This window comes from Ostrea edulis, chromosome 5, assembly GCF_947568905.1.
Source record: "Ostrea edulis chromosome 5, xbOstEdul1.1, whole genome shotgun sequence".
Taxonomy (NCBI): domain Eukaryota; kingdom Metazoa; phylum Mollusca; class Bivalvia; order Ostreida; family Ostreidae; genus Ostrea; species Ostrea edulis.
The window spans coordinates 19,432,079-19,457,445 of NC_079168.1; the positions used below are offsets into that span (position 1 = coordinate 19,432,079).

General features: G+C 35.1%; 1 protein-coding gene across 5 annotated transcripts in view; it reads left to right on the forward strand.

The window, feature by feature from the left end:
* The first annotated feature begins 424 nt into the window (after positions 1 to 424).
* Positions 425 to 25,367, forward strand: part of LOC125649845 (semaphorin-1A-like) — a 36,141-nt gene continuing 11,198 nt past the window's right edge. The window contains exons 1-8 of one of the 5 annotated variants that reach the window (XM_056166881.1): positions 425 to 640; positions 1,911 to 1,994; positions 8,098 to 8,219; positions 19,242 to 19,338; positions 20,188 to 20,239; positions 21,187 to 21,249; positions 23,263 to 23,373; positions 25,087 to 25,174. In XM_056166881.1, the coding sequence (XP_056022856.1) occupies positions 8,099 to 8,219; positions 19,242 to 19,338; positions 20,188 to 20,239; positions 21,187 to 21,249; positions 23,263 to 23,373; positions 25,087 to 25,174 (532 nt within the window). In that variant the 5' untranslated portion in view covers positions 425 to 640; positions 1,911 to 1,994; position 8,098. Of the gene's footprint in view, positions 641 to 1,822; positions 1,995 to 5,278; positions 8,220 to 12,620; positions 12,640 to 19,241; positions 19,339 to 20,187; positions 20,240 to 21,186; positions 21,250 to 23,262; positions 23,374 to 25,086; positions 25,175 to 25,367 lie in introns of those variants that run through there. The other 4 variants (XM_048877660.2, XM_048877661.2, XM_048877663.2 and 1 more) reach the window with 4 other exon arrangements.

Sequence of the window (25,367 nt, forward strand, 5' to 3'; positions counted from 1 at the left end):
ATCGTGTAGACTTGTATATAGGTTGACTTCATTGTCCTACATGTAGTTATGCAAAGTAAGAATAATTGCCATCAATTTACAAAGTACATGATGAACAGGCCCAGTTTATCAGCTTCCATTACGAAAGGAAGCCGAGTGCCACCATTAAAAGCTATAATGTAATATGTATTATTGTAGTTTAGTGAGGCGCGAAATGTTACACTTCCTTCACCTATACTTTGCATTTTACAATGTGATAATTGCAACAACCTTTCAGTGAAAGTGATCATATCGTTACACTGAAATGGCTTCTCTAAAACAGATATATACTTTTGAATTATCTGATATGGTGCATATAAAAGATACTTTCATTAATTTGTTTCTTATTTCATGCCTGGACAGAGGCTGACAGTCACTTCTTTTATAATTTATCATTTCAGTTCCACTAAGTTTGAGACAGAGGAGTTGGAGTAGAGGTCAGACCAATGACATATGAGACACTGCAGCCATGTGAACAAAATCATAGATCCATCTGCTTAGTGGGTCAGTCGGAGGAGGCAATCTGATGTGGAGTGGACTCGCCATCTGCTGCCAAAGCTTTATGCTTTCTTTGCTTAGCTAGCCATCAGTAATCTTTGCAACAATATTAGCAGTGCACAAGGTGAACAAATAAGTCTGTTTTGACATTTCCCAATGACTATTTTGAATGAAGCATGACCTTTTATGACCATTAGCCATTACACTTTTCAGACTCCAGACAAATGACGGAATTAAATGTTTCAATGGCTACTGTCTATGGTGGCAGAATCTAATCAAGTGTGTGCCAGGTTTTCTTCCCAAACTACTTGTCATGGAAAAATCTCTTTTTCCATGACCGGGTCGGTGACACCATTATAATTTTCTGTTGGATTTTGTGCCTGCTTCGTTACACCTCCTCAACCTTGACACTTGTTGATCACAGAAAATGGTTCCTTTTGTGTACAGAGATGGTCATAAAAAACAAAATAAAAGCTTTCTCCCTCAGTAAAGTGAAAATTAACCAATTTTGTCACCCAAATTTTTTTTTATCTTTACTCTTTACTCTTTCAAATATGATTTCTTTGAGGAGGAAAATGAAACTGGAAAAGAATGTGTAAATAACTTGAAAGGGGTTTTTCAAGACTTGAAAGTACTTAAAGTTGGTGCATACTCTCCTGGTTTTTGACCAAGATGGAATTTGGGTTTGATATGTAACAATGATTCACCAATAGACGATTATCAGAAGGTGTATTGAATGTGTATTGAATGGAAAGGATATGTATTTAATAGAAAAGGTCCATAACACTACATGTTTTTTAATCGCCATCAACATCCAGCGTTTGTTAGGGTAACTCATGTGTAATCATTACGAAGCAGTATTTCATGCATGACGTAAAGTATTGCCTTAATTCTACTTTTTAAAAGGAATTCCATGTAAAGCTTTGTCTTTTGACAAAACTTAAAAATTTCATTTACAAGAGTGAGTCTTCTTTCAATTATGTTTCATTTTGTTTAAAAGAAATTTATTTTTGTAAATGTCCCGAATAATCCTGCCAAAAATAGAAAGATTAATTCTGTTTACTCATAATAAGGAGTTTTTTGTGTCCATCCGGTCAGTTTGAAAGTGCCCGCTGTATTTCAAATAATCTGTTGTCCCAGGTAGCTTTATACAAGTACCCCTTTCACTGAGGTAGATTCATAAAAGACGATTTAAAACTCTGATGCCCAGGTGAAAGCTCAGACTACATGTTTAAGTAGTATGGTGCCACTTCTCTAAAGGCTTAAACTGGAAAGAAATCGTAATTCTGCATGTCAAGGTAAATGCATTGTGGGATATGGGACGCTAAGCGTGGATTGGTTTCCCTCCAAATGTTTACTATACAATTCTACTACAGTGTTTACTTTTGTTGTAGGATCATCCCAGAGACTTGTTATATCAACTAATCAGTTTGTGCAATCAGCAAACTAAAAATTCAAACTTGGATGAAGTTTTGAAGGTAAGATAATTTGCATATTATACAGATATATTATCCAGATTTGCTGGCAGTGGTCCTTGGATCCCATGCAGCCCCTGTAAATGTGTAACAACCTGTTGGGGTTTGATGAATCTTTTTACCTGTTCATTCCTGGACACAGGTGTGCAAGTCAATTCAGGAAGCACCTGGTATAATTGAACTCTGATCAGGTGGCAATTGAATATCTGAATTCTTAAGTAAGGTCTTATTCCAAAGGCAAATCTGAACCTCTTTTGTGGTGGTGTTTTATAGTTTTGCACATGCATTGGCTTGCAATTAATTTCCATGCAAGTTACGTGGTGCAGTGGCAGTTTTGAAAATAGATTTAAGGAATCATTTTTGTGTTGAGTCATGAATAATCGAAAATCAGTTAATTACTGGAATTTTGTGCTAGAACCTTTTATCCTCTCAGAAGACATGGGTGACTCACAGCAAGAATAAATTGAACATGGCTGCATGCTAATACTGCTGATTGCATGAGGAGACAGCTTCTTCAAAGTTCTGCAATGTTGCATAATTATCTGTATGACATTAACCATTTTTGGACAACCTTATGTCAAGTTTTCTATTGCATTTTGACATTTAGGTATGATTTATTTCAACAAATACAGAGATTCAGTTCCAATTGTCTTGAAAAGGAAAATGAGACTATTTTGTACCAGATATATTTATAGTTAGCAGTTGTTCAGGAATCGTAGAAATGGTTAGAACTTAAATCATTGTGATTCTTTCCCAAATCATTTTTGTTATGAAAAAGTAACTGTCATGATACCAAGGCCACATACAAAGAAAAAGATTAATGACGTAAGAAGATCTGTGTCATGTTATTAATTTAGGACCTTTGATATCTTAAATCTTGCTATCTACTATGTGTCGAAACCTTGAGTCTATAGAGTTCTAGTTGTGAGAAGTGGTTAAGTAACTTATGCTATATGGGTCATATATGGTATACCAAGGCAAATCACTTTTGGTAACTTTTTGACACTGACTTTGAACAATTGAGCTTTGAGAACTCTTGAATTCTACCATAGTGTCAACACAGCTGTTATTAGCTTGAAATCTGCAACGAAAATAGAAATGGGCTTCAACTACTAGTAGTAGCATTACTATTTGTTAAAGTCACAAACATGGGGGGGTTGGGTTAAAAAACTATGGTCTTCGTGGAAATTCCTCCTAATTTCTTTGTTTTAAAAAAAATAGTATTTATCGCATTTAGTCACAAAAATAAGTTACTGTGGATTATTGGTGAGGGTTTATGTATACAAATCAGCATTATTTTGAAGACATGATTTGGAATTTGTAATAGTTGCCCAATATGTGGCATGGTGAGGGAATTAGCGTGCTACTGAAGGTTGCCAAAGTTGTATGTTTTCTCTATTTGCTGCTGTCATATTAGCAATTAGTTCATTGTTTTGCAAACCTGGAATTTGTTTGCTACAACAACACGCCAAACATGCTAAGGATTTAACAACTCAATGCAAAGTGTTTTAATGCTCATTATGACATAATCTGCATAACTGCACAATTTTCTAAAGCATGCCTGCAGTTGTCTATTGTTTGAGACATGCAGAAGTGTCTGCTGAATTGCTGAACTTCTGCGAAGAAAAGAATTTCAGGTCAAAACAAGATAGTAAATTGTAAACGTTGTTTTTGGTTTGACAATGCACAAGGATCAAATTCTAAATTCTGAGTCTTTTATTGCTTTGGGATCTGTAGAGAATGAGGCACCAATAGGTTTATCTGCAAGAGTTCTGATTGTGATCCACCCTCTTCTGCAAGACATACTGGTACCTTCTTATCAACAGTACAAGCAGTGTGCTCAATTTCATAACATGTATTCTGCGTATGCATTAATTTTGGAACAGTTGCATTTCATCTTTCCAGAGCAATGCATTTCAGAAAGAAATTGGTACTGAAATTTTTAGACCAAATGTTCTCCTCAAATGTATAACTTCAAAATTAAATTCATGACTCATTTAAAATTTTGACTAGGGGGTATTGATAAAGCCGTGTCCTCCAGCCTTTCAAAACCATATTTATTTCTCGACAAGTCCCCTGTGTCAAAACACACAGGAACTAATCTGAAGTTTGATTTTCCTCGGAAATCTTAGAGGCTTTTTATAATGCAGCTAGTTTACCTGCACTCGGATTAAAAACCCCAATAAGAGTGACTCACTTTCAACTTCTCCGATAGGAAACATAATGTACTCAAAGCACTGCCCCATGTTCAGTGCACAAACAAAAATAAGGCCATTATACATGAGCAGGTAAAATGCATGTTGAGGCCGTACCAATCTGCTAAATGTGAGCTTGTAAATGACATGTCACATAGTGCAACAATTATATTGTCATGCAACAGAATGTTGGGACATACATTTGCTGTGATTACGCTATTCCAAGTAAATCACATGTAAATAGATGCAACCTTGGCACAGTTAAATTGTTTCATTTTTCACACATATTATATGTATATAACTTTTTTCTCATGAATATATACTAATTGTACATTTAATTATATGAGACTAGAACCTAGTGAATACATAAAAAGTAAATCTAAGATAATTTTAGATTGGCCTTTTATGTTTACTGTATCATTTTTTTCTTTTCCCTTCAACTCTCCCAAATGTCCTTGGAGAGCTTTCCTGATACCCCCAGTGTTGGAATCCATGGATTTTTATGATCAGTTTTAAATAGAATCCATTTCCAATAAATTATCAAATCCTATATAATTTAAACTTGCTTGAATGATGCAGCTCTGGATGCACACAACTCTTGATTGGATGCTGCATCTGACCTATATTTCTTCTATGAGTGACCAGGTTATAGTTTATCCAGCAGTGGTCCATTGCTCAGTCTTTTTTATGATTCCAACTTGCATGGGTGATGCATTTAAGGATACACATAACCCTTCATGATCCGGAAGCTGCATATGATGACCTTGATTTATGGATGATCCGGATTCTGCATATGATGACCTTGATTTATGGATGATCCGGATACTGCATATGATGACCTTGATTTATGGATGATACAGATACTGCATATGATGACCTAGATTTATGGATGATACAGATTCTGCATATGATGACCTTGATTTATGGATGATACAGATTCTGCATATGATGACCTTGATTTATGGATGATACAGATACTGCATATGATGACCTTGATTTATGGATGATGCGGATTCTGCATATGATGACCTTGATTTATGGATGATCTAGATACTGCATATGATGACCTTGATTTATGGATGATCCGGATTCTGCATATGATGACCTTGATTTATGGATGATACAGATTCTGCATATGATGACCTTGATTTATGGATGAGTGACCATCAACTGGTAGGTTGTATTTTCGGCTGCTAGGTGATTCACACTTGCACGTGACATGATAAAGTCCTCTCTTTTATGAAATAGAATGTTATGATTTCATTTCGATTTGCATGAGCCTTATTGATAAAAGTTCAACCTGGGAGGCTGCTTGTACTTTTGCTCTTCTTCACAAATTGTAACCTGGCAGGCAAGATATAGATGTATTTAATGCTTTCTTAACCATTTTTATCAGGATAATCTATATTTTATTGACCCTGTGAATTACTTAATTACCTACTACTTCAGAATCATAACACCAGTATCTCCACTCTCTTGTTGGGTACATGTACATATTTTAAATCCTCTCATCTCACACTATCATACAGTAACTCTATCACAACAGAGCTCTGGAACTGCGAGTGATTCCATCCAGGAGGTGTAAGTCATTGGGCTGGCATTTATGAAGCGGTTACTCATTTTAGGGTGTGAATTCTCCCTGTACACTGCACACATCAGAGGTACTGATCTAAGTACCGTTTATCTAAGTACCGTTTATCTAAGTACCGTTTATATAAGTACCGTTTCTCTGACCTTTTTCGCCAGTCCCATATTCCTTATCATGTGTGCTACAGTACCTCAATCTTTTTTCCTGACCCTGAATTTGAGCTCCAGGTGTTGCCCAAACTCCTCCTAAAGCTGTTTGTTTCCCCCAGTGTGATTTTCTTTTTGATCCCTTGTTCACCCCTTCACAATGTAGTAGACTTTTCTGGCATGTCAACTTGCCTGGTGACAAGTATCTTTTGATATTTTGGTTACAATTCTATTTAACACTGTTGATAATTGACCTAATAAACACTGTACTTTTAAGACCAGTGGTTAGGTAAGGTCGTTGAACACAGATGGGTTTTTTTTTTATCTATCTTTTTATGTTCACTGCCAAAAGTGTGAGACAGACACGGAATTATCTACCCTGCATTGGCACCTATATGCAGTATGTCTGGTGCTCTTATAAGCTTATCCAAGACAGATCTTATCATCTGATCCAAACTTCATTTACACCTTCATTACAATAAAATCGGGTCATTTAATTGTCAATAACCTATTCCTTGCAGAATTAATATTCATATCAAGTCTGTCAACTGAATTACGAAATTAGAGTCTTATATTCGGTATAAAAACACGTGGAGTGAATAAAAACTTGGCAGAGGCTCCTTGGCACCTATGTTGCATATAAAGTGTAAATTGTAAGATTTTAACATGCATCAGTTACGTAGGACGAAGGGATTGACGTAATGCATAGAGAGAGCTCTTGTAACTCCTCATTGATATATGCAGAAAAACAGATTGTTTACAAGAGGAAAAAACTTCACCTGAAGGAAGTTTATGTTTTCAAAATTAAGTACATCAATTTTTAGTTCCTAGGAAGATGGTCTAGTGCAATTAAAAAAAAAAAAATGTTAAAAAAAAAAAAATGTACACATAAGGAGGAGAAGTTTTATAAGGTCTTCTACAGGTATCATGAAATTGGGAGCAATATCTGAAGTAATACATGTATTGAATAATCTGAATGTTATATGACCCTATATTTAAGACTAGGATTTTATATAAACAAAAGTCAAGAGCTACTATTGGAAGTAAACAAATCGGCTCAAACTTGGAAATGTGACAGGAAAGTTGTAATCATTTCAAGACAGCACTAATGCTTTAACCCCCCCTACAAGACTTAACAAAGATTTGCTTTGGTTGCTAAATCATGTACATGTAAGATATAATCTAAACAAAGCAAATGGATTGATCACATTTAATGGTGCCCAATACTTTTTATAGAGAGTGAGGAGTTCTATACCCCCAGGGAGCTTTAGTCTCAACTTATGATTTTTCAGTCTTTAAATTCAAAGAGATTTTCTGGTTTTCATATTTGTGTGCAAATTCCCGTACATATCTATTACCTGTTGACTCTACCCCCTGAAGTGTGTGCTGTATGGTATTGAACACACTCTCATTACCTGAGAAACTGACAGGTGCAAATCTATATTACAATCAACAAATTGTGATCACAGGTGTGAAATTATAAGATTGTATGAGAATAAGAATATGCAGATGCATGTAATGGTCTGTTTCTTTTTGTTTTCTGTATGTTATGAACATGATTGCCGTGTGCATGGCAGTAAGCTCTTTGGTTTGTGCCTGCTTCATGGAGGCGGAGTCTATGTAAGGTCAGCCAATCACAGCTTACAACTTAAATAACAAGTTTACTATCATAGAATCCAGACTATGAGAGTTGCTTGGCTGTGTACACATACTGATTTTTGACTGTTACATGTGGAACTGTTTTCTTTGAGAAAAGTTATTGTTTTTGTTTATTTACAATTAGTGAAAGTTGAATTGAAGAAGCATTGGAGAAATAAACCACCTGTGATTGATTTATGATTTTTTGAAAGATTGCTATATTACATACACGGGATTTCTACTGACAGAACACAGTGCTGTTTAGACCTGACAGTGGACTGTAGGTGTTGTGTTGAGGGATTGTGCTGATATTTTTCACTGAGGTGTTGGGCACAACTGTGAATCACTGTTCACTTGCCCAGCAGGGATTCCAATTCCAAGGGTGTCAGAACATCAGTTCAAGTAATTAGTGGAGTAATTAAGACAAACAAAAGATCAAAGGATTTAGAAGTGATTTCCAGGGATACCTGTAGGGGTCTTGTTGGACAACTTCAGGTAACATTGAACTGTAGCCAGAAAAGAAACTTTGTATTTTACAGAATGGAAAGAAATAAATTGTGTGTGATGAAGATTCTTAGTCTCCTGTCAACTCTACTTTTGGTGAAGAAAAGTCACAGCTGGCAGACAGACATACATGCAAACCTTCATTTGGAATTGTCAGGTAGGTCTACCTGTTTATTTTTACCCCCATCTACTCATTATACAGCACAAGGATGTAAGATAGTCAGCTGAACAATATACTTATGTACAAATTCAGGTAGCATGTGATTAAATGCATAAAGCATATGTGTGAAAGACTCTTCAGGATACAAAAAAAAAAGCGGGACTCATGACAGGATATGGTAATATTATTTAGCAATCTTTTATAAACCTGTTTCTTCCTAATCCTGTCAACCATAACTTCTTCTCCAAGAGTCACAAGACAGCTCGACGATTTACTTGAAAAAGTCAATAGAAAATCAGATGAAAACCAAATAATTCAAGTTCACGTGTTAACAAATCAGACCTGAGCCTGTCTTGAGGAAAGTGACAATCCTCTGTGTTTTATGACAAGCAACTTTATGACATGGATTAGAAGCTTGCTGGATTTATAGAGAGTAACTTTCTTCACATGGCTGACAATCCTAATTTGTGGGTACCCGAGGGTCAATTAGTTAGGGGCGCAAATCCCTTTATCTTCATTGTCAATAATTTCACTGTGTGTTGGACCATTTTGAATATCCCTTATTTGTACAGATCTTTTGGGGGGAGGGTTGATCTCAGTGCCTTGGAACCTATGTGGAATGGGAAAAGGGCAGGGATTATCTTTTGGGGGGTACCCTAGATCTGATAAACATTTATTGTGATTATGCGCAAATTAGACCTTGCCGAGTCAAATCATACTAGAGATCTTGCTTTATATTGATTTAGCAAGGAAAGACTCTTATATCTACATCACAGAGTAATGAAAATGTTAAAGAAATTGATTTTATGTATAGGGGAAAAAAATGTCATATTTGATCTAACAAGGAGGTTTGGAGAGGTGATGTTGAATTGCCAATTGACCATTCGTATTAATTAATACATGGAGATATCTATATATCAAAGGAGACACGAGTTTATTGATATTCAACAATGGCCTTGGTATTTTAAAATGTATTAGTTAATAGCCATATTGCCTGTGGCCATAAATACAGTTTGTGGGCAGTTTTCTGAAATCTTGATTATTTCAGCAAGACATTGATACACAGACTAATCTGTAACAGGGACAAATGAGACACACGAAACATGCCTTGGGCGTACATGGTCTAATAGTAACTGAACAATCCCTTTTTTCTCTTTTACACCATCATGCAGATCTTTTACAAATCAAGAATGATACTATTCACTCAAGCATTTGACAATGGCAGTGACAGGAACCTTCTGCATTTCACAACACAGCTACTCCCTGTATTGAAGATTTTAATTCTCCACAAAATTAATGCTTTTCCAATAAAACTTTTCAAAAAGAGACATATCTTTTAATGATTATATCAGATGTTTGCTGGTATTCTTCACGGTTCTGAAGTCCGACATTTTGCAGTGAAATAAATTGGAAATAGGACACTTGATGACACCAAGAGTTTCACTGATGATAAAAAAGTATACAAAATTGGATCTTATTTATATGAAATGGCTGTGAATATATCTACTTTCCATAAAATTTGCATAATTTGAAATGATGTCTTTTATATTGGGGAATAAAAACTAGCTGATAAACATGCCATAAATCTCGAGTCTTCCTACAAGTTTTTTGGTAGTCTAGAATACAGGCAAGTTGGAATATATGCTAATTGTATGTGACCAAGGCGATACAACAATACGCTATGTATGTAAATATATTTATCTGATAGGATATGAGTCTATACACACACCTGCATCACATCTATGACTTATGCAATTAATGAGTGACTTCAGCCTCCTCACCTTTGCCCACTTGACACTAAACGAGATAACTCACAAACCAAGATATTACTGACCAGCATTTTCTTTTCCACACACAATTTGGTGGGTGAAAATTGCACAAATATTGCCTTTTTTTGTACTTTAAGATGAAGCTGTTTGGATGATTTTAATTATGATTAAAATTAGCAAAACTAGTAATCTATGTAAATGTTCGTGTCACGGAGGTCTTTAAATGGGTCCAAGAGCCTTGTTTTGACATATGTCACACAAACAAAATCCACAATACACTTATTGACGCAGAATGGAAGATTACGGAATTTTCAGCTAGTGTCACTATTGAGGCAAGGTGTGATATCAAAGTGGCCATCAAGAACAGATTCAGATTCTGTTGACAGAAATTTACAGCTATTAAGAAAATTCAATCAAGCACATTTACAGCAATTTTGATTCTAGTTAAGAAAATCGCTTTGCAAGCATATGACATCCATTCATTGACAAATTCTAGGAGTTTCTAATAGGTTGAAAAACAACTGTAAACTTGTTTTTTGGTTGTTGTTTTTTTTTTTTTTTATTTCAAAATAGACTTTATTACATTTCTTAGAAATTCCAAACAATACAATTTCAGTACATGCATGAATTGGCTCTATTAAGACTGTTTGATGAATTTTCTTGTACTTGAATTCTACTTCCTATTCAATACTTGTTTACTCTTGAAATAGAATTACACTTATTTATTGAAATTTGAATTCTATGGTGAGTCAGTAAAACCAATCTTATCTTTAAGGAACACATTGACAGGTTTGTCCAAGGTTTGGGGGTTTACACAGCTGAAGAATTCAAACCAGATTTGTAGAAATCAGATTGATTAAGAATCCTGTGTATTGCCCAATTTACTGGACAAGGGGGAAGTGTGAGAAACATTTTTTGCTTAATAAAGATTTTATGTATCATATATAACTGACACAATTCTGATTTTTTTTTTTACTTCAGTTTCTTAATCCTCACCTGCTGCAGTTTTTTAATTGTACCTCTGTGATTTTGCCAATGATGCAATGTTTATATGACAAGATAAGATAGAAGCGGGGTTTCGAGTTACTCGTTATCTCATGGTGCATACCTGCTTTCTCTCATGAACACAGCATTTCAGAAAATTTACATCACCATGGCATGTATGTTCTTGCACACCTCCTGCCTTGTGGTTGGGATTTCAGGGGGAAAAAAGACAGCTTTAACAAGAGCACTCTTACATTGACAATAATCAGAATATGAAAAACCATTTTGAAGTTCATGTTAATACCATATCATAAAGTGCTATATTGTCATCTAATGAAATTCTCTAACATCCATTAAGTGCAGATGTTCAGAAAATGTTTCATGTTAGCTCTGCAAGCACTTAGAATCAATTTGTTTCCATTTCAGTTCAACTCCATTAATATGAATCATTATTCTTGTTTTATAAAATCATCAATTTTTATTCATTTGCCCTTAAAGAATATAATAATATAAGTGGTTCTCCAACACATATTACTTGCATGTGTTCCTTCATGATTTACATCTGCCCTCTACACAATATTTTAAAAAATCAATCTTGTGTTCTAAAAATAAAAAACTTTCAGGGGGAATACACAAAATCAGAGGGGGGCATGCAAACTTTGAACCATGGATAGTTTTTCTCTGCATGCAGTAGTAACCAGCATGACTCAGCGGATCACGGGTCATCAAGGAGAGGTTAAAAATTTATGTCTTATCAGTTGACAAGGACAGGAAAATTGATAGAGAAATGCATAGGGCCACGTACACTATCGGCCAGGTGTGTAGCAGGCCTTATACAACACGTACCAAATCCCAACAACAGTCGTCCCCTCACATGATCCCTTTTCCTGTACCACTTTATGATTTTCAGAATGTAGGACAATGATTGAAGGTCAATACGAAGAAATGAAAAACACAATTACAGTTATTATTTTTGATCTGCTCTTGAGAATACTACAAGGAAGTGTGGGAAGGACTTCAGAGTGCAGCAATATCCGGGGTTATTAGACATGTACTTTGAATTTAATGACATTGGACATTCGAGAATCGTACAAACCACAAGGACTTCCATCCGTTCAACCTTCGAATCTGCTGGAATTGAAATAGTAATGTGTGATCCTCATAACTGTGATGAATGAAACTTTTGATCTTAATTTTGTATTATTGGGATGAAATTTCCATCCTTGTATGCAAATATTTCAAAATTTCCCTACATTATCTTGATCATATTTTGTATTCTTTTCTTTTTTCATGACAATACACTTCTTAGCTTATTCCAAATATGTTGCATGACTTGTACCACACATGAAATAAGAGAAAAATGTCCTCTGGTTTATCAGTTCAAATTTTGTTATTCCTTTCATTCTAAATATTTTTTTTCTAAAAAAAAAAAAAGTAACCAAAAAAATAATAAAGACTTTCATATCATTAACCTTCAATAGGCTGGTATGTCGAAGCATTGATGGACCATCATGCAGTGGCGATCGCTATGTAGAACACAATATGGGAGCACTCGTGCGAAGCCCACTGGCATCCTCAAATTTCAGAAATTTTGATACCTTATTCATTTCGGATCATAAAGGGGACACGGGAGAAGTATAGGATAAGCAAGTAGATTGCATCAGGTACAGGTCTGGCATTGCGAAACATGAATGAGCACAGAATTCTTACTATTGAAAAACTTTTTATGCAACCTCAGGTCTTTTGCTGTGATACCATACTTTTCTGTGCCATTAAATTTCAAATGATTAATTAGAACTAATATACTGAAGTGTATTTAATCTTGATAGATGGAAGATTTTCAGAAATAATAAAAAAGAAAAGGTTAGTTTAATCAAAACCAGGTTTGTGACAGGATTCATAAATTTATTTTTTTAATTCTGGAAAATCTTTTTTGAAGTTCCAGCTTTCATCATAGAAAGATAGATCTATTTAGGTCAGTGGTATAAAAGAACAGACATTGCTTTTGTTGTCCTCAAGAAGTTGTCAGTAATGGAAACTTCTCTTAAAGTATAGGTATTGCAGATTGGGTTCTTTTGAGGTCTAAGAAAATTAATCAATTGAACACTGTGATTCAATAGGTCCCATTCCTGTCACAGTCCTTCCAAAAGAGGATTTGGAAATTCTTGATAAGAGCAGCACAGGGGGGTGCTAAAATAAAATGAAATATTGATCGGGTTTCGCTTACATTTCTACTCCAGCTTAACGTTTCAAGTTTGATCGCAATAGAATTAACATTATCAATTTGTGTTTTGTTCTTGTATCAGAATGGACACGGAAATCTTATCTGGTGCTAGACATGTCTTTGAATCTAAACTTTTAAGGATTTAAACATTATCAGTGATTGCCACCTAGGTAGAAGTCACATAAGGGAGGGAAGATCCAGCAATGGTGCTATGTTGCAAAGCAAATGCAAGTGACGAGAATTTTTAAATGCAGTATGACCACTTCATCATTTTTAGATAGATATACATGTACATACAGCTGAATTAAAGTCCTTTGAATGCAGAGGATCATTATGACAGAACATTAAAGTCAGAGGATTAAAATGTGATCAGATTTTGGCTCAAATCTGGTCTGACGTAGATAGCACATTTAGATTCAAATTATTCAACATGTATTTATGTTAAAATGATAGGTTTATAACTCTTTATATGCAAATAAAGTCAGTACATGTCATGGAAACCATTGTGAAAGATGAACAATAGTGGAATAATAGAATCACACGATGGTGCATGTATTTGTGTTATTCATGCGTATTGATGGATGTGCTTATGTTGACGACAAACTGTTCAAGATTATGTTTATGCCACAACAACATGTAATAAAGAACGATATTGTCTAGCATGCATATCACATAAATTGTATTCTTAAAAAGGGCATTGATGTTTACTAGCAAGACAAATTAGTGAGAGGTTCTGATTGCCCAACTGATTACAAGTCGCTATGGACAACAATCTTATCTATATCAAATAAAAAGCTTCCTTTGCATATAGCTTTTAAATATCTGTGAGCCTCTTTTTCACTCCAATTATCTGTAAATTTCCAAGCAGATCTAGCCTGTTTAAGAAGATCTACTGTTTCCAATTATGGGTTAGCAAGGGCTTTGGACTGTTATTATACCCCTGTGTCTACCAGGTGTCAAGTCACCCAAATTTATGATGAGGCTGATCACCTTTTATTGAAATTTTAACACCATCATGTTATCCTTATTGAATTTTTCTGAAAGATTTGGAGTAGAAGGGTCTGTTTTAATACCCCAAATTCAAACAAACTGCATGTGATCCTGTTGTTGTTTTATTCATTCTATTCTTTTTTTTTTTTTCTTTTTTTTTTTTTGCTTTTAAAATTTTCTTTTATTGATTTCTGATTGAATATATGACAGTAATATGATAGGACTGGTTTTATTTCAATTAATAATTTACAACTGTAACATATAAAAACTCCTGAGAGAATTTGTCTATTCACAGTGAGCAGAATATTTGATGAATTCATAAATGCAACACAAATGCTTAAATCAGCCAAGTCATCAATAGATGATTTGTTGAGGACTTTCTGAATAATGAGGAGACGAGGGTCCAATTATGGAACATTTAGAGACAGGAAATGGTGAGACATGACAGTTCTTGACCCAATGTCTGAAGCAATGGCAGATGAATTGAGGCAGACAGTGTTTCTGTGTTTCCTGTTGTTTTTGAAGCTCCTCAGGGGGTTCACCTGTAGAACATGACAACACAGAACTCAGAACATGATCATACCGTCTGCTGCCCCGTGTCACAGAGTTAGGGTCACACCACAAAAAGCAGGGTGTATATCACTTAGGGAGTTATCTCATGTCTGTCTGTGGGCATTTGATGTGGTGATGTCTGCCCCTCTAATGTTTCTGGCTTTGTGTTAGTTGATGACCTGAAGATGAGTTTATATTTGGATATCTGTAACACTGGTCACTTCAGTTCAAGACCAATGTTTCATGGTGGGTGTTCTGTCGTGTCAAGGTCAGGCCTGTGACCTAGTCGTCCCTTGTGCATGTACTTTATGAAAACATGACAGCTTCAGCAGCCAAGGGAAATTCTACTCCATATTATCTGCACCTCTTAACATTGAACTGTAATGACTCTGGTACCAGGGGAGTCTGCTGCTGATAGATGATCATTAATAATGGACCATGGTTTTAATCCTGCTTGTGGTTGCTGCCTGGTTTTCTCTCAGGGTGGCTTTTATTGGTTTGGCGTGTGTCTGACATGGCTTCTGGACATCCAGAAGGCCCATCCCTTTTGTCTCTGACACCATCTTTTACTTTCCTTGTCTTTCTTATCTCTATTAATTACCCCAGTAGGTGGGCCTATTAGTAATCTATCTATAAGCTATTCATTTAGATCCATAGAGCACCATCTGATAGTGAGCAACAGTAGAGCTTCTGATGAGGGGATTATCTGCTTGTCTTGTCAGACCACTAAAGATAGAATTGGCAGGTGGTTTAATTATATATATAATACTATGAATAAGTCCACAGAGGGACTTTTTCTTTCATTGGCAAGAAGTGGCATAGTGACTGTTCATTATTTTGTCAGACTTTCTTGATCACAGATATTTTAATTATGCATTCATTCGGAACTATTGACATCAATTTGACACTTTCTCACAAGATTCCAGGCATTTTGTGACTTTAGGGTTACATATTTTGGCATCCATTAGTGAATATTTGTGATTTGAAATTACTAAACATGCCTTGAAGAGCTAGTTTGACTTTTAATGTAAAGTCATAAAATAATTCGCCATTGTTTTAATGTCCAAATATAGTAAGAATAACAAAGGTTAGTATAAATCTGACTATCGGATACATGGATTTCCAATCATTACAAAAACACTTCTGACACAGAGCCAAAGAGATTGTTTCAATCTTTGGTAATCTTAATACGTCTTTACTTCTGCCATTGCTCATATAAAGTAGGTGTTTAAGTTTAACAGTTTTAAAAACACTTTATCTTTAAATCTTAGCCCTTCGGCCCTTTTTTTCACCAAATTCAATTTTTGAATCCATAAAACTAGGTCCCCAAGGGATAGAGTTGTTTCTAAAATGTCATTACTTACTAAGGGGTAATATAACACTTTGGGGGTTCATATATTCTTTCTTAAAAGGAATAGTTTTAAATGGATCCTTTTAATGTATTAGACAGTGACTTCCCAAATCAGCTTTGATTGTTTTGATGTGGTTGAAGTGACCTTGGTCTTTATTTTCGTAGTAATCTTTTCTTATCCTTAAATGTAGTGTTGGGTTTTAAAGGAGTTAAATTAATTACTAATGCGTTCTTTTTGTTTGTTTAAAACCCCTATTGTGTTTGTTTGGTAGCTGTTAGACACCAGTTTATAAAATGAATGTGTTACAAAACATGAGTCAATGGAAGACAGATCAAGATTTCACATAATCTGCCACCATTTTACACCTCTTCAACATGACTTATTAGGATTTGGTTCAGGGGGGGTTGGGGGTTCCCCCATCTAGTAAATGATATGCTTATAAGTTATAAGTCAGTATAATGTTTGTCTCATTTTGAAACAAATATATATATGTATAGATGAGATAGCAGAAATGTTTTAAATAGATGAAATACAACTAATGGCATCTATGTGAACATGCAATAGTAATACAGTGTAATGCTTATTCTGTAGGCAGAGGTTCTGACTTTATCATTTTTGTAAAATCATTGCATTAATCTACGTTTGATCTACTGGAATGGTTCCCATTTGGCACATGGTGCTACAGCAATTGGGCAGATATACAACAAGATTCGAGAGAAAAAAATCACAAGGGTTTTCACCACAATGAAAAGGTGCACAACGCACGGTCAAGTATCGTACGAGAACCGTGGTACTGTCGTACGAGTACAGACGTTTAAAGGCGGAATATAAATATCCAGGGGCACTGACCCAAACCTTTTGTAAAGACACGTAATTTCTTATAAAAGCTAACATGATTTTTAAAATTAGAATATATATAAGATGTGTCTTCACTTACATTTTTTTTAATGTTTATTCAGAACTGAAATATTTGACATAGTATAATGAAACAAACCTCATACTGGTTCACAAATGTCACAGTGCAAATATTTATAGTTTATATATATGACAATGCATGACAAGAAACCGACAACAAATTTTTTATAAACCTGACACACAGAATTCAAATTCAAGTAGCACAACCAAGGCTTTCCCAAAGTACAACAAACATAGAAACAATTTTTTGTTTAGATTGGTGGCTAGGGTAGGGCCAATTTGGGAATCTGTGACGTAAGAAAAGGCACCAGGGTCCATATATTTGCACATACCAGCAGTCTGTCAATACACCAGTTCGGGAATCCCATACACTGTTTAACTATCTCTTTAAAGCATTACGAACATATCAATAATTTCAGTTGATACACCTTAAATTGATTTACCAATAAATTATTCCAGTGAGTTAACAATTGATTTTTTCCCCCACCAAATGGTGCCATAAATTGATTGAGATTGTTTATTTAATCCTGTTAGTCAGGAAAAAAGTTATTCAAATATTATTCTATGGACATTGTTAATAAAATAACAAATAACTCTGACAAAAACTAATGAATTCGTTCTTGGGGTTGTGCTGTTGGATATATCAAGTAAATGTCTTCCTCCTAATCCTCAGTCGTATAAAGACAGTCTCCGTCATTATTCGTATAATATATGTTGTCATTCTGTGGTGTCTCATAAAACTCGGGACACTTATTTATATCCATATACTATTATAAATCAGTCGTTTTTGGCTTGGCATAGATAAAAACTATATTCTCTGTTGACATAGCGATAAAGTTTAGTTCATCATTTACTGCTTAACCCAGATTAGGGGTAGGAGATGGTGCAGCTACCAAAGTTTTATTTGTAATTGTTGTAAAGGGGAGTTATTGTTAGGAAGAAGGGGTATGTCTAACTACTGACCAGATAGATGCATAGCTATGTGTACTTCGCTATCATCATTCACGTAGATAACGGTGTAGGGGAAAGATCTCACCACTGAAACAACCCTAAGGATTTACTGAATTATCTTCATGCTCATGTCTAGAGTGGAACACCTAGGTATCAACAAAACGTCATTATATTATCAAAGGCTGTCTTAGTCAATATAGTGCTGAATTTTTCATACTTTTCTTTAAAGAATCGGGTTTTAATTGGCTCTTTTCTTAGATAGTATGTTTACACATCCCACAGTACAAGTAGTGAACTCTGTCATATTTACCCTCCACTGTGTTACAACTTTCCATTGACGTAGTTAAGATGAAGTGAAATAAAGGACACCCATGATAAATGAAATATACAAAGTATGGTACACAGGTGTACCACATTTGTCATGTTGCAAGGCCCCAAAAAAACGACAGCCATTTTTCATGTGAAAGGGCTTTAGCATTTGCTCTTGGCTAGTAACCCCAAAGAGAGGCCTTAGCTTTGCAGGTCAAGCAAGATGAGCAAAAAAGTTACAAATGTCGGATCTTTTACATCCCTCCATTATTTCCAAAACAAGAAGCTGAGGGTTCTAGTATTACAATCACTGATTCACCTGATAGCAGATCTCAAATGAAGTTGTTAATTCTTCATGGTGTTAAGATTATGATTCTGTGCCCAACTTTTTATGTTAATTTCTATATTGTTGTTATTCATGCTCATCTGAATAGGCTGCTGAGAAAATTCCCCGTAATTCATGCCAGAGCCTTTCCAGCACAGCAATTTCTGTGTGAAAAGGGAATATAATTTTAGTGTGCTGGAGACTCTATTGAAATCGTACCTGGATCTTCATGAAATGAATGATTCGACATCATTTTACTTGACACTTTAATTTTACCCTCTTAAACCTGATACATTTTCCAGTTTGAGAGATTGGCTAATACCAGATTAGTACATGCTACCTGAATTTATACAGCTACTGTGAAGCACTTTTTGTAAATTTTTAAAAATATGTATCTACTAACAGTTGGCAAATTGTTGTTTCATTTTGTTTTTGAAATGATAATAAAAAAGAAATGTGGTCTGCAAAACAGTTACCACATGCTGACGAAAAACAAGTTGATTGATGAAATTATCAAAATGTGTAGAAAATGAATTAAATTTTACAAAGTTGTGAAAAGAATGAATTATTTGATTTATTTTAATCCGCAGTTTAATTGATTGACATGACTTTAGCATTTTGAATAATTAGATGAAATTTATTCCACAGATCTGCAAGGAGTCCAAGTTTATGAGGGTGAGAGTGGTAATTCTCCCCACTACAAGCTAGTTCATGTCGAGAAGGACTCCATGTTACTCGGAGCGAGGTACTGTATCTGAAACTTCTGGAAAACTTTTATTTTTCACAAGGAACTATAGAGTGAAATTATATGCAGAATGTTTTGAGAGAATTGTTACAAGAAGTGAGATCATTTGAATAATTTGCTCATAAATTTGTGCTGTGGGCACCCCGAAATTTCAATTTAGAAAACCACTTTTACTGCCAGCCAAAAATTACATATTCTGACACTCAGTGGACAGGAAACAGAGAAGGAAGATGAGAATATAAATGTGCAGGATAGGATGAAATGAAATCAGATCTGATATTTAATTATGTACGAATTAAGTGATTCACAACCATAGAGAGGGGTGGAATGTGCATGTCTAGCAATATTTTCAACAGACTTTTTGCAATTTATGCAGAAAATGACTGAAGGAAACACTGTACACATGTTCTTATAAGATCAAAGCCTGAAAGGCCAGCATGTCGTGAAGTGAATTATTTATTTTGATATGCAGTGCAAATTTAATAAGAGCTAAACAGGTAGTAGAGGGGCTAAGTCAACATTTCTGATCAAATGAAGCATTCGGCACCACCCTTCTTGAAATGACCCATTAAGTGTTGAATAGAATCACCCTCTTTTCTTGCTTTCCAATGATTAGATATTGAAGAAGATTATCAGAATACTGTTCTGGCAAGACTGATAGTGAAAAAGAAAAGTTGAATCAGCAAACATTGACCGCATTTACTGAGAGATGAATTGCTTGACTGAAGTCTGATATTGAATAAGAGAACACAAATCATTAATTGTGCTTGAAGTTTGTAGAAATTACAGGAAATGAAAAATGAAATACTTGCTAGTTGATCATTTTAATTGATTTTCTTCTCTTTTCAGAAACAAGATGTATAACATCAGTATGTCGACTTTGGAAGAAAACGTTTTAGAGGTAATACGGAATTTCATTTAGAATGGAATGGGCATAGCAGGGGATTATGTAACACTTTATTGATCAAACACAGAAGTTAATTGCTCACAGGTGAAAAGACTAAATGTTTCCATTATATTTTTAATGACCAGATAAAAGAGTAAATCTCTGTGATATAATGGGAGCCCCTATAGCTATTTCATTCACAAGCACGCATTACACAACTATGCGCATTATGCATTTCCTAAATTGCCCCAGAATCTGAAGCATAATGACAGTATTGCATTCTCTGTTCCAAGTGAAAGTAATAAAGAAGATGTTTTTCTTGCTCCTCCAATCAAGCAGTTTAAATACTGCGCCATCCTTCTTAATCTGTAGAGAGGTTGACACACAATAGATTTAGTGTATGACGAGCATCTCACCCGAAAACAAAGGGTGAGGGAGTGTCTGTCGCCTCTGTCACCCACACCTGGGGTATTACCCGCTGACCCGATTGTCACCAGATGGATCGGACAGGGAGACGGAGGGATTATAATCAAATCATCATTTAACGACCGGTATTCTCTGTCAATCATGTGTCACCCACTCCGTAATGAATACAAGTCTCCCTTATTTTCTTTCATTACTTTGCGGGTTGTTTTTATCGTCTGAACAATCGGGGGTACATTTCTGATATACCTGATATATAGGAAGTTTGACACAATTTTGATTGGCAGGCAATGTTGTTCCTGCAACAAACATTGCACTGTGATGAGCATTCCTAGATTATGACGATGGTGTCAAAATCACCAGCCCCATAAATAAACAAATGTACCAGCAACGAACAAATAGAACCTATAGGTTATCTTATCCAATGTGTTGTTATCTGGAGAAAGCAAAAATATTTTGATATAATGTATCTATATATAATTTTAAAAGTACAGAAAGATAGATTCGTGTATTATAATGTTGATTTTTTTATTTTGTAGAGAATCGAATGGGAACCTAGAGACTTTGACAAGAAAGTGTGTCAGACCAAAATGAAAACAGAGGTAGGCTTTCAATCAGATAGAAGTGGAATAAAGTACTGCATAGACCCTAATCATAGTGACATTTACATCAGATTAGTGACAAGATGAAAAATGGCTGAGTGATGTTGATGAGCTTCATGACAATTCAAAATTCTTTAGACAGTCTCGTTTCTGTCACTTTATGAAACCTAATTATGCACACAAGAAATTTTGTAATCCCCTTGTTAGGGTAACCATAGTCATTCACTATGTCCACATTACCGGACTTAAAAAATCTCCTCCAGAAAAGCATATACTCAAAATCAGGTGTACGAGAGCACAATTACATACTTATGGAACCACAGCATGCTAGATTTGTACCTATTTTAGCTAATGATATTTGCCAAGGCGAGGTTACTTTGGCCATTAAGAGTGTAATATACACCTGAAGTAAACACCTGCAAATGATCTGAGCAGGTTTGAGTACCCAGTGACAAGAGTCCTTCCTGAAGTAGAACGGCTGATTGTTTACCCTGGGGCAGAGAAAAAAACAGAAATAAGAGCCCCTGCTCCATATCTCTCTGCATATCAAAAAGATGAACGGGATGGTCTTGAGTTACCCAAGGTTAATTAGGGACTTATCTTTGGGTTATCTGTGGAGGCCTAGTTTGAGAAGACAATATACAAATAGGCCATGACAAACAATAGATACAGGTATCTGGTGGTCTGGATAGCTTCATTAGGCCTCCATATTTCACATCTCTCCACAGCTGTCTAGTTTACTGTCATGGCTACAACACCGGAGACCTTCTAAATGGCCCCTGAAACATTCTGATCAAGTGCAAATTTTAAGCTTATTTGCACCAACCATCAAAACTTTTTACAGTATTGTGAGGTGGGGAATGAATAATATTGATTATTATTTTTGTTAATAAATGGCTTAGAACTTTTTTTTTAATAACATTCTGCATGAGGGATTAATGGGTTAGGTCTTTACATCATTAAGTTCATGTGAACTTACAGGGTTCTGACGTAGAGAAAGTGATGGTAAACAAATTGTGCTGAAAACTCTCCGAGCTTTGTTTCTCATCTGTCTCCGATTCACTTCAATTTGCAAATCTCAAGAGAGTTCTTCTGTGTGTCAAATATTGATTGAAAACTTTTGATAAACTATAAAGAATAACAAGTCTTGTTTATATAGTTTTGAATAAGCCTCATAGTGGGTTGCTTGATTAAAGGCACGTGGGTCAAAAACGTATATTTTACAGGAGTTGCAAGAAAAAGTGTAGCCCCCATGAACAGAGCATTAATTGTTGTGACTTGTGATTACGATATTGAATAGAGACCCTCCCTATTTACGTAATAATGCTATCAAGTTATGCAACAAATGCAAAATAATAAGACTATCAGACTGTTTTCCTATTCTCCAGCTTCAGTGAGAGATTTTTATGACAGATGACATTTACAAGCTTTTTGTCTACATTTTTGTAGTTCCCCAAGTTGAAATAAATAGGAGCATGCAATATATATTAGTATTGCTTGTGTCACTCTCCTCAGCAGACTGTGCAATATGAAATATGTATGTATCAATAGAAATAGAACAATATGTCCATTAAGTGAATGAGTGCAGTATAGGTGGTGTCATTTTCTTCAGCATCTGGAAGTGGTGTAAATGTCAATGTAGATTTCATATGTAATGTCATAGAGTTTTCCACCCATTATATATATATCTGTGTGTGATGTAGCAAGATAGACACTGGTGTCATTTTCCAAATTAGTTGTGCTATAAAGATTGGAAAAGAATAATCCATTGCTTTATTTGATGAAATGTCCGCCCTTAAATCTTCAAAATCACAATATTTTGTAACGAGAATTGTAAAAGGATTCCAGTTTGCATTTATTTACAATAACAATGGTATTAAAGTTGTCCAGCCTCTACCATTTTGACATGGTTGGGGTACCTCATTCTCGTTTCAAGGATTGAAGTCAAGTTGTTTGTGTGCATGGTTTGTGCTTAGAGTTCTGAATTAAGATTTGTTTTCTTTTGTTTTTTAGGAAGAATGTCAAAACCATATTAGGGTCATTGGCAAAAAACCATCAGGGGAATTGTACGTGTGTGGTACCAACGCATTCAAGCCCAAATGTCGCACCTATATCAAGTCTGAGGTAGGTCTACAGTAATTGTGTAAGAGTGCTTAAAAAATCCAATGTAAGTAGTTTATAATTCCATGAATGAAACTTAGTAAATTCTAAGGATAAGTGGTCAAGTGGTCATTAATCAAAAAATATGATTTGTGTTTCAAAATAAGTAAATTCACAAACCCTTTCGTCAGTGTTTTTGCCAATTTTCTGGGTAAAATGTGTTATGAAAAATTATTTGTGTTTTTTTAAAGTAGGTTAATAACTTGGTTGTTTAAATTGATAGGTTTGTATAAGTAGCTGAAAGGAAATGTCGTATGTATGAATGTCACGAAAACGTCAATAAATTATGAACACAATCTGTGCCTGCAGAGATATGAAATAAAACACCATCCCATTGTTATTAAATACAGTTCATTCTCAGAAATTTGATTTCTCAACAGTATTTCTCTCACCCACACAAATCCCATCCCAAACTATCCATTTCTGCAGATATACCAAAACGGCCAATTGAACATTTATCATTAAAAAAAAATTAATGACTAGATCATTTATTGACACGAGTGAATCGATTACTGCTGTTCCGTTAATGGACGAAATTATTTATTAGTAATAGTACACCTTCGACCACCTGAGCTCATTTTTTTGTTAGGGGGGAAGGGGGTGCTCATTTATCTATCATCAGACCCACAGTGCTGATATGGGGTCTCTTATTTCTGGGAGACTAAAGTAGTTCTATGTAAGATCAGTTCATGTTTTACGACCTTTCCAGTTAGTGTATTGACTGATGGATCTTTTATCACCATGCTGATAATATCCAAGTTAAGAGGCCATTCAGAAATATGATAGTGTATTATGACACTTGATTACAATAAAAATAAGCTTTTATATTGCATGAGTGAGAGGATCTTTTTAGGTCTTCTATCAGAATATTTATGTGGGACACAGGTGTGCAAGACAGTACTATCTGTGGATGACCTGTGTTTGTAACTATCTATGCTTCATATCACTTGACACTGTGACAAATTTTTCCAGAATTCATAATGACTGTAAGCTGAAGACGCAAAGTTTTCGGGTTTTCAAAATTTTCAATTTTAGGAGACTTAAAAGTACCAGATTCAAATGTAATCAACCTGTAAAGGGTCCTGGCCTTTCTGGTCTCAATTATCGATTCAAGTTACATTAGTATCAAGCTGATGAATGTCGGATGACTGCTGTTAAGGGTGAACTTTTAGGGACCGAGTGTATCATTGTGGAGCCAGTCATCCCAACATCCTGCCATGTTTGTATTTAATTAAACAAAGTCTCCTATAGGCCACCAATAAGACAATTAGTTCTCTTCAGTTCAGCAAACTACACTTTAACTTAATAGCAAACAAATTATCCACTAACAGCAAATTTTAGAATGTTTACCTGCTTAAATGACCCCCCCTGAAAATGAAGAAAACTTGTCTGCAAACACGCTGGAGGAATAAGCTCAGGCTAATTCTCCTACGACCAAATTGAACAAATATTGTTTTTAAAATTAACTGTTTTGAGTTTTAAAACTAAACAGAGCAGTGTGAAAATTTAATCAAGTTTTACAAACTAAGGTCTAGAAAACACAACACATAAAAGCAATATTTGTTTTTATAATATACACACTGATATTTCAAAATACTAAAGTAAACACATTTATGTTTTTAAATAACAAAGTTTATCCTCCAAGTAACTCTGTAATTTTTTTAATTTTCTTTTTAGGAGATGACCTATGTTATGAAAACAGAAGAAAAGGGGGTCGGAAGATGTGCATTTGATCCAACCCATAACAGTTCCTATGTATTTTCAGGTCAGTGCCAACTTCATTTGCAGTCATTCGGTCTGCTATATGTAATTATCTTCTGTTTAACCTAATGGAAACTGATAATCTCCAATTTCCATAATATCTCCATTCCTGTACATAATGTTTTCATGATGGGATTTAGTAAATTACTTGACAACTGTTTGAGAAGCACTTACAGCAATTGCCCAACAGTAAATGT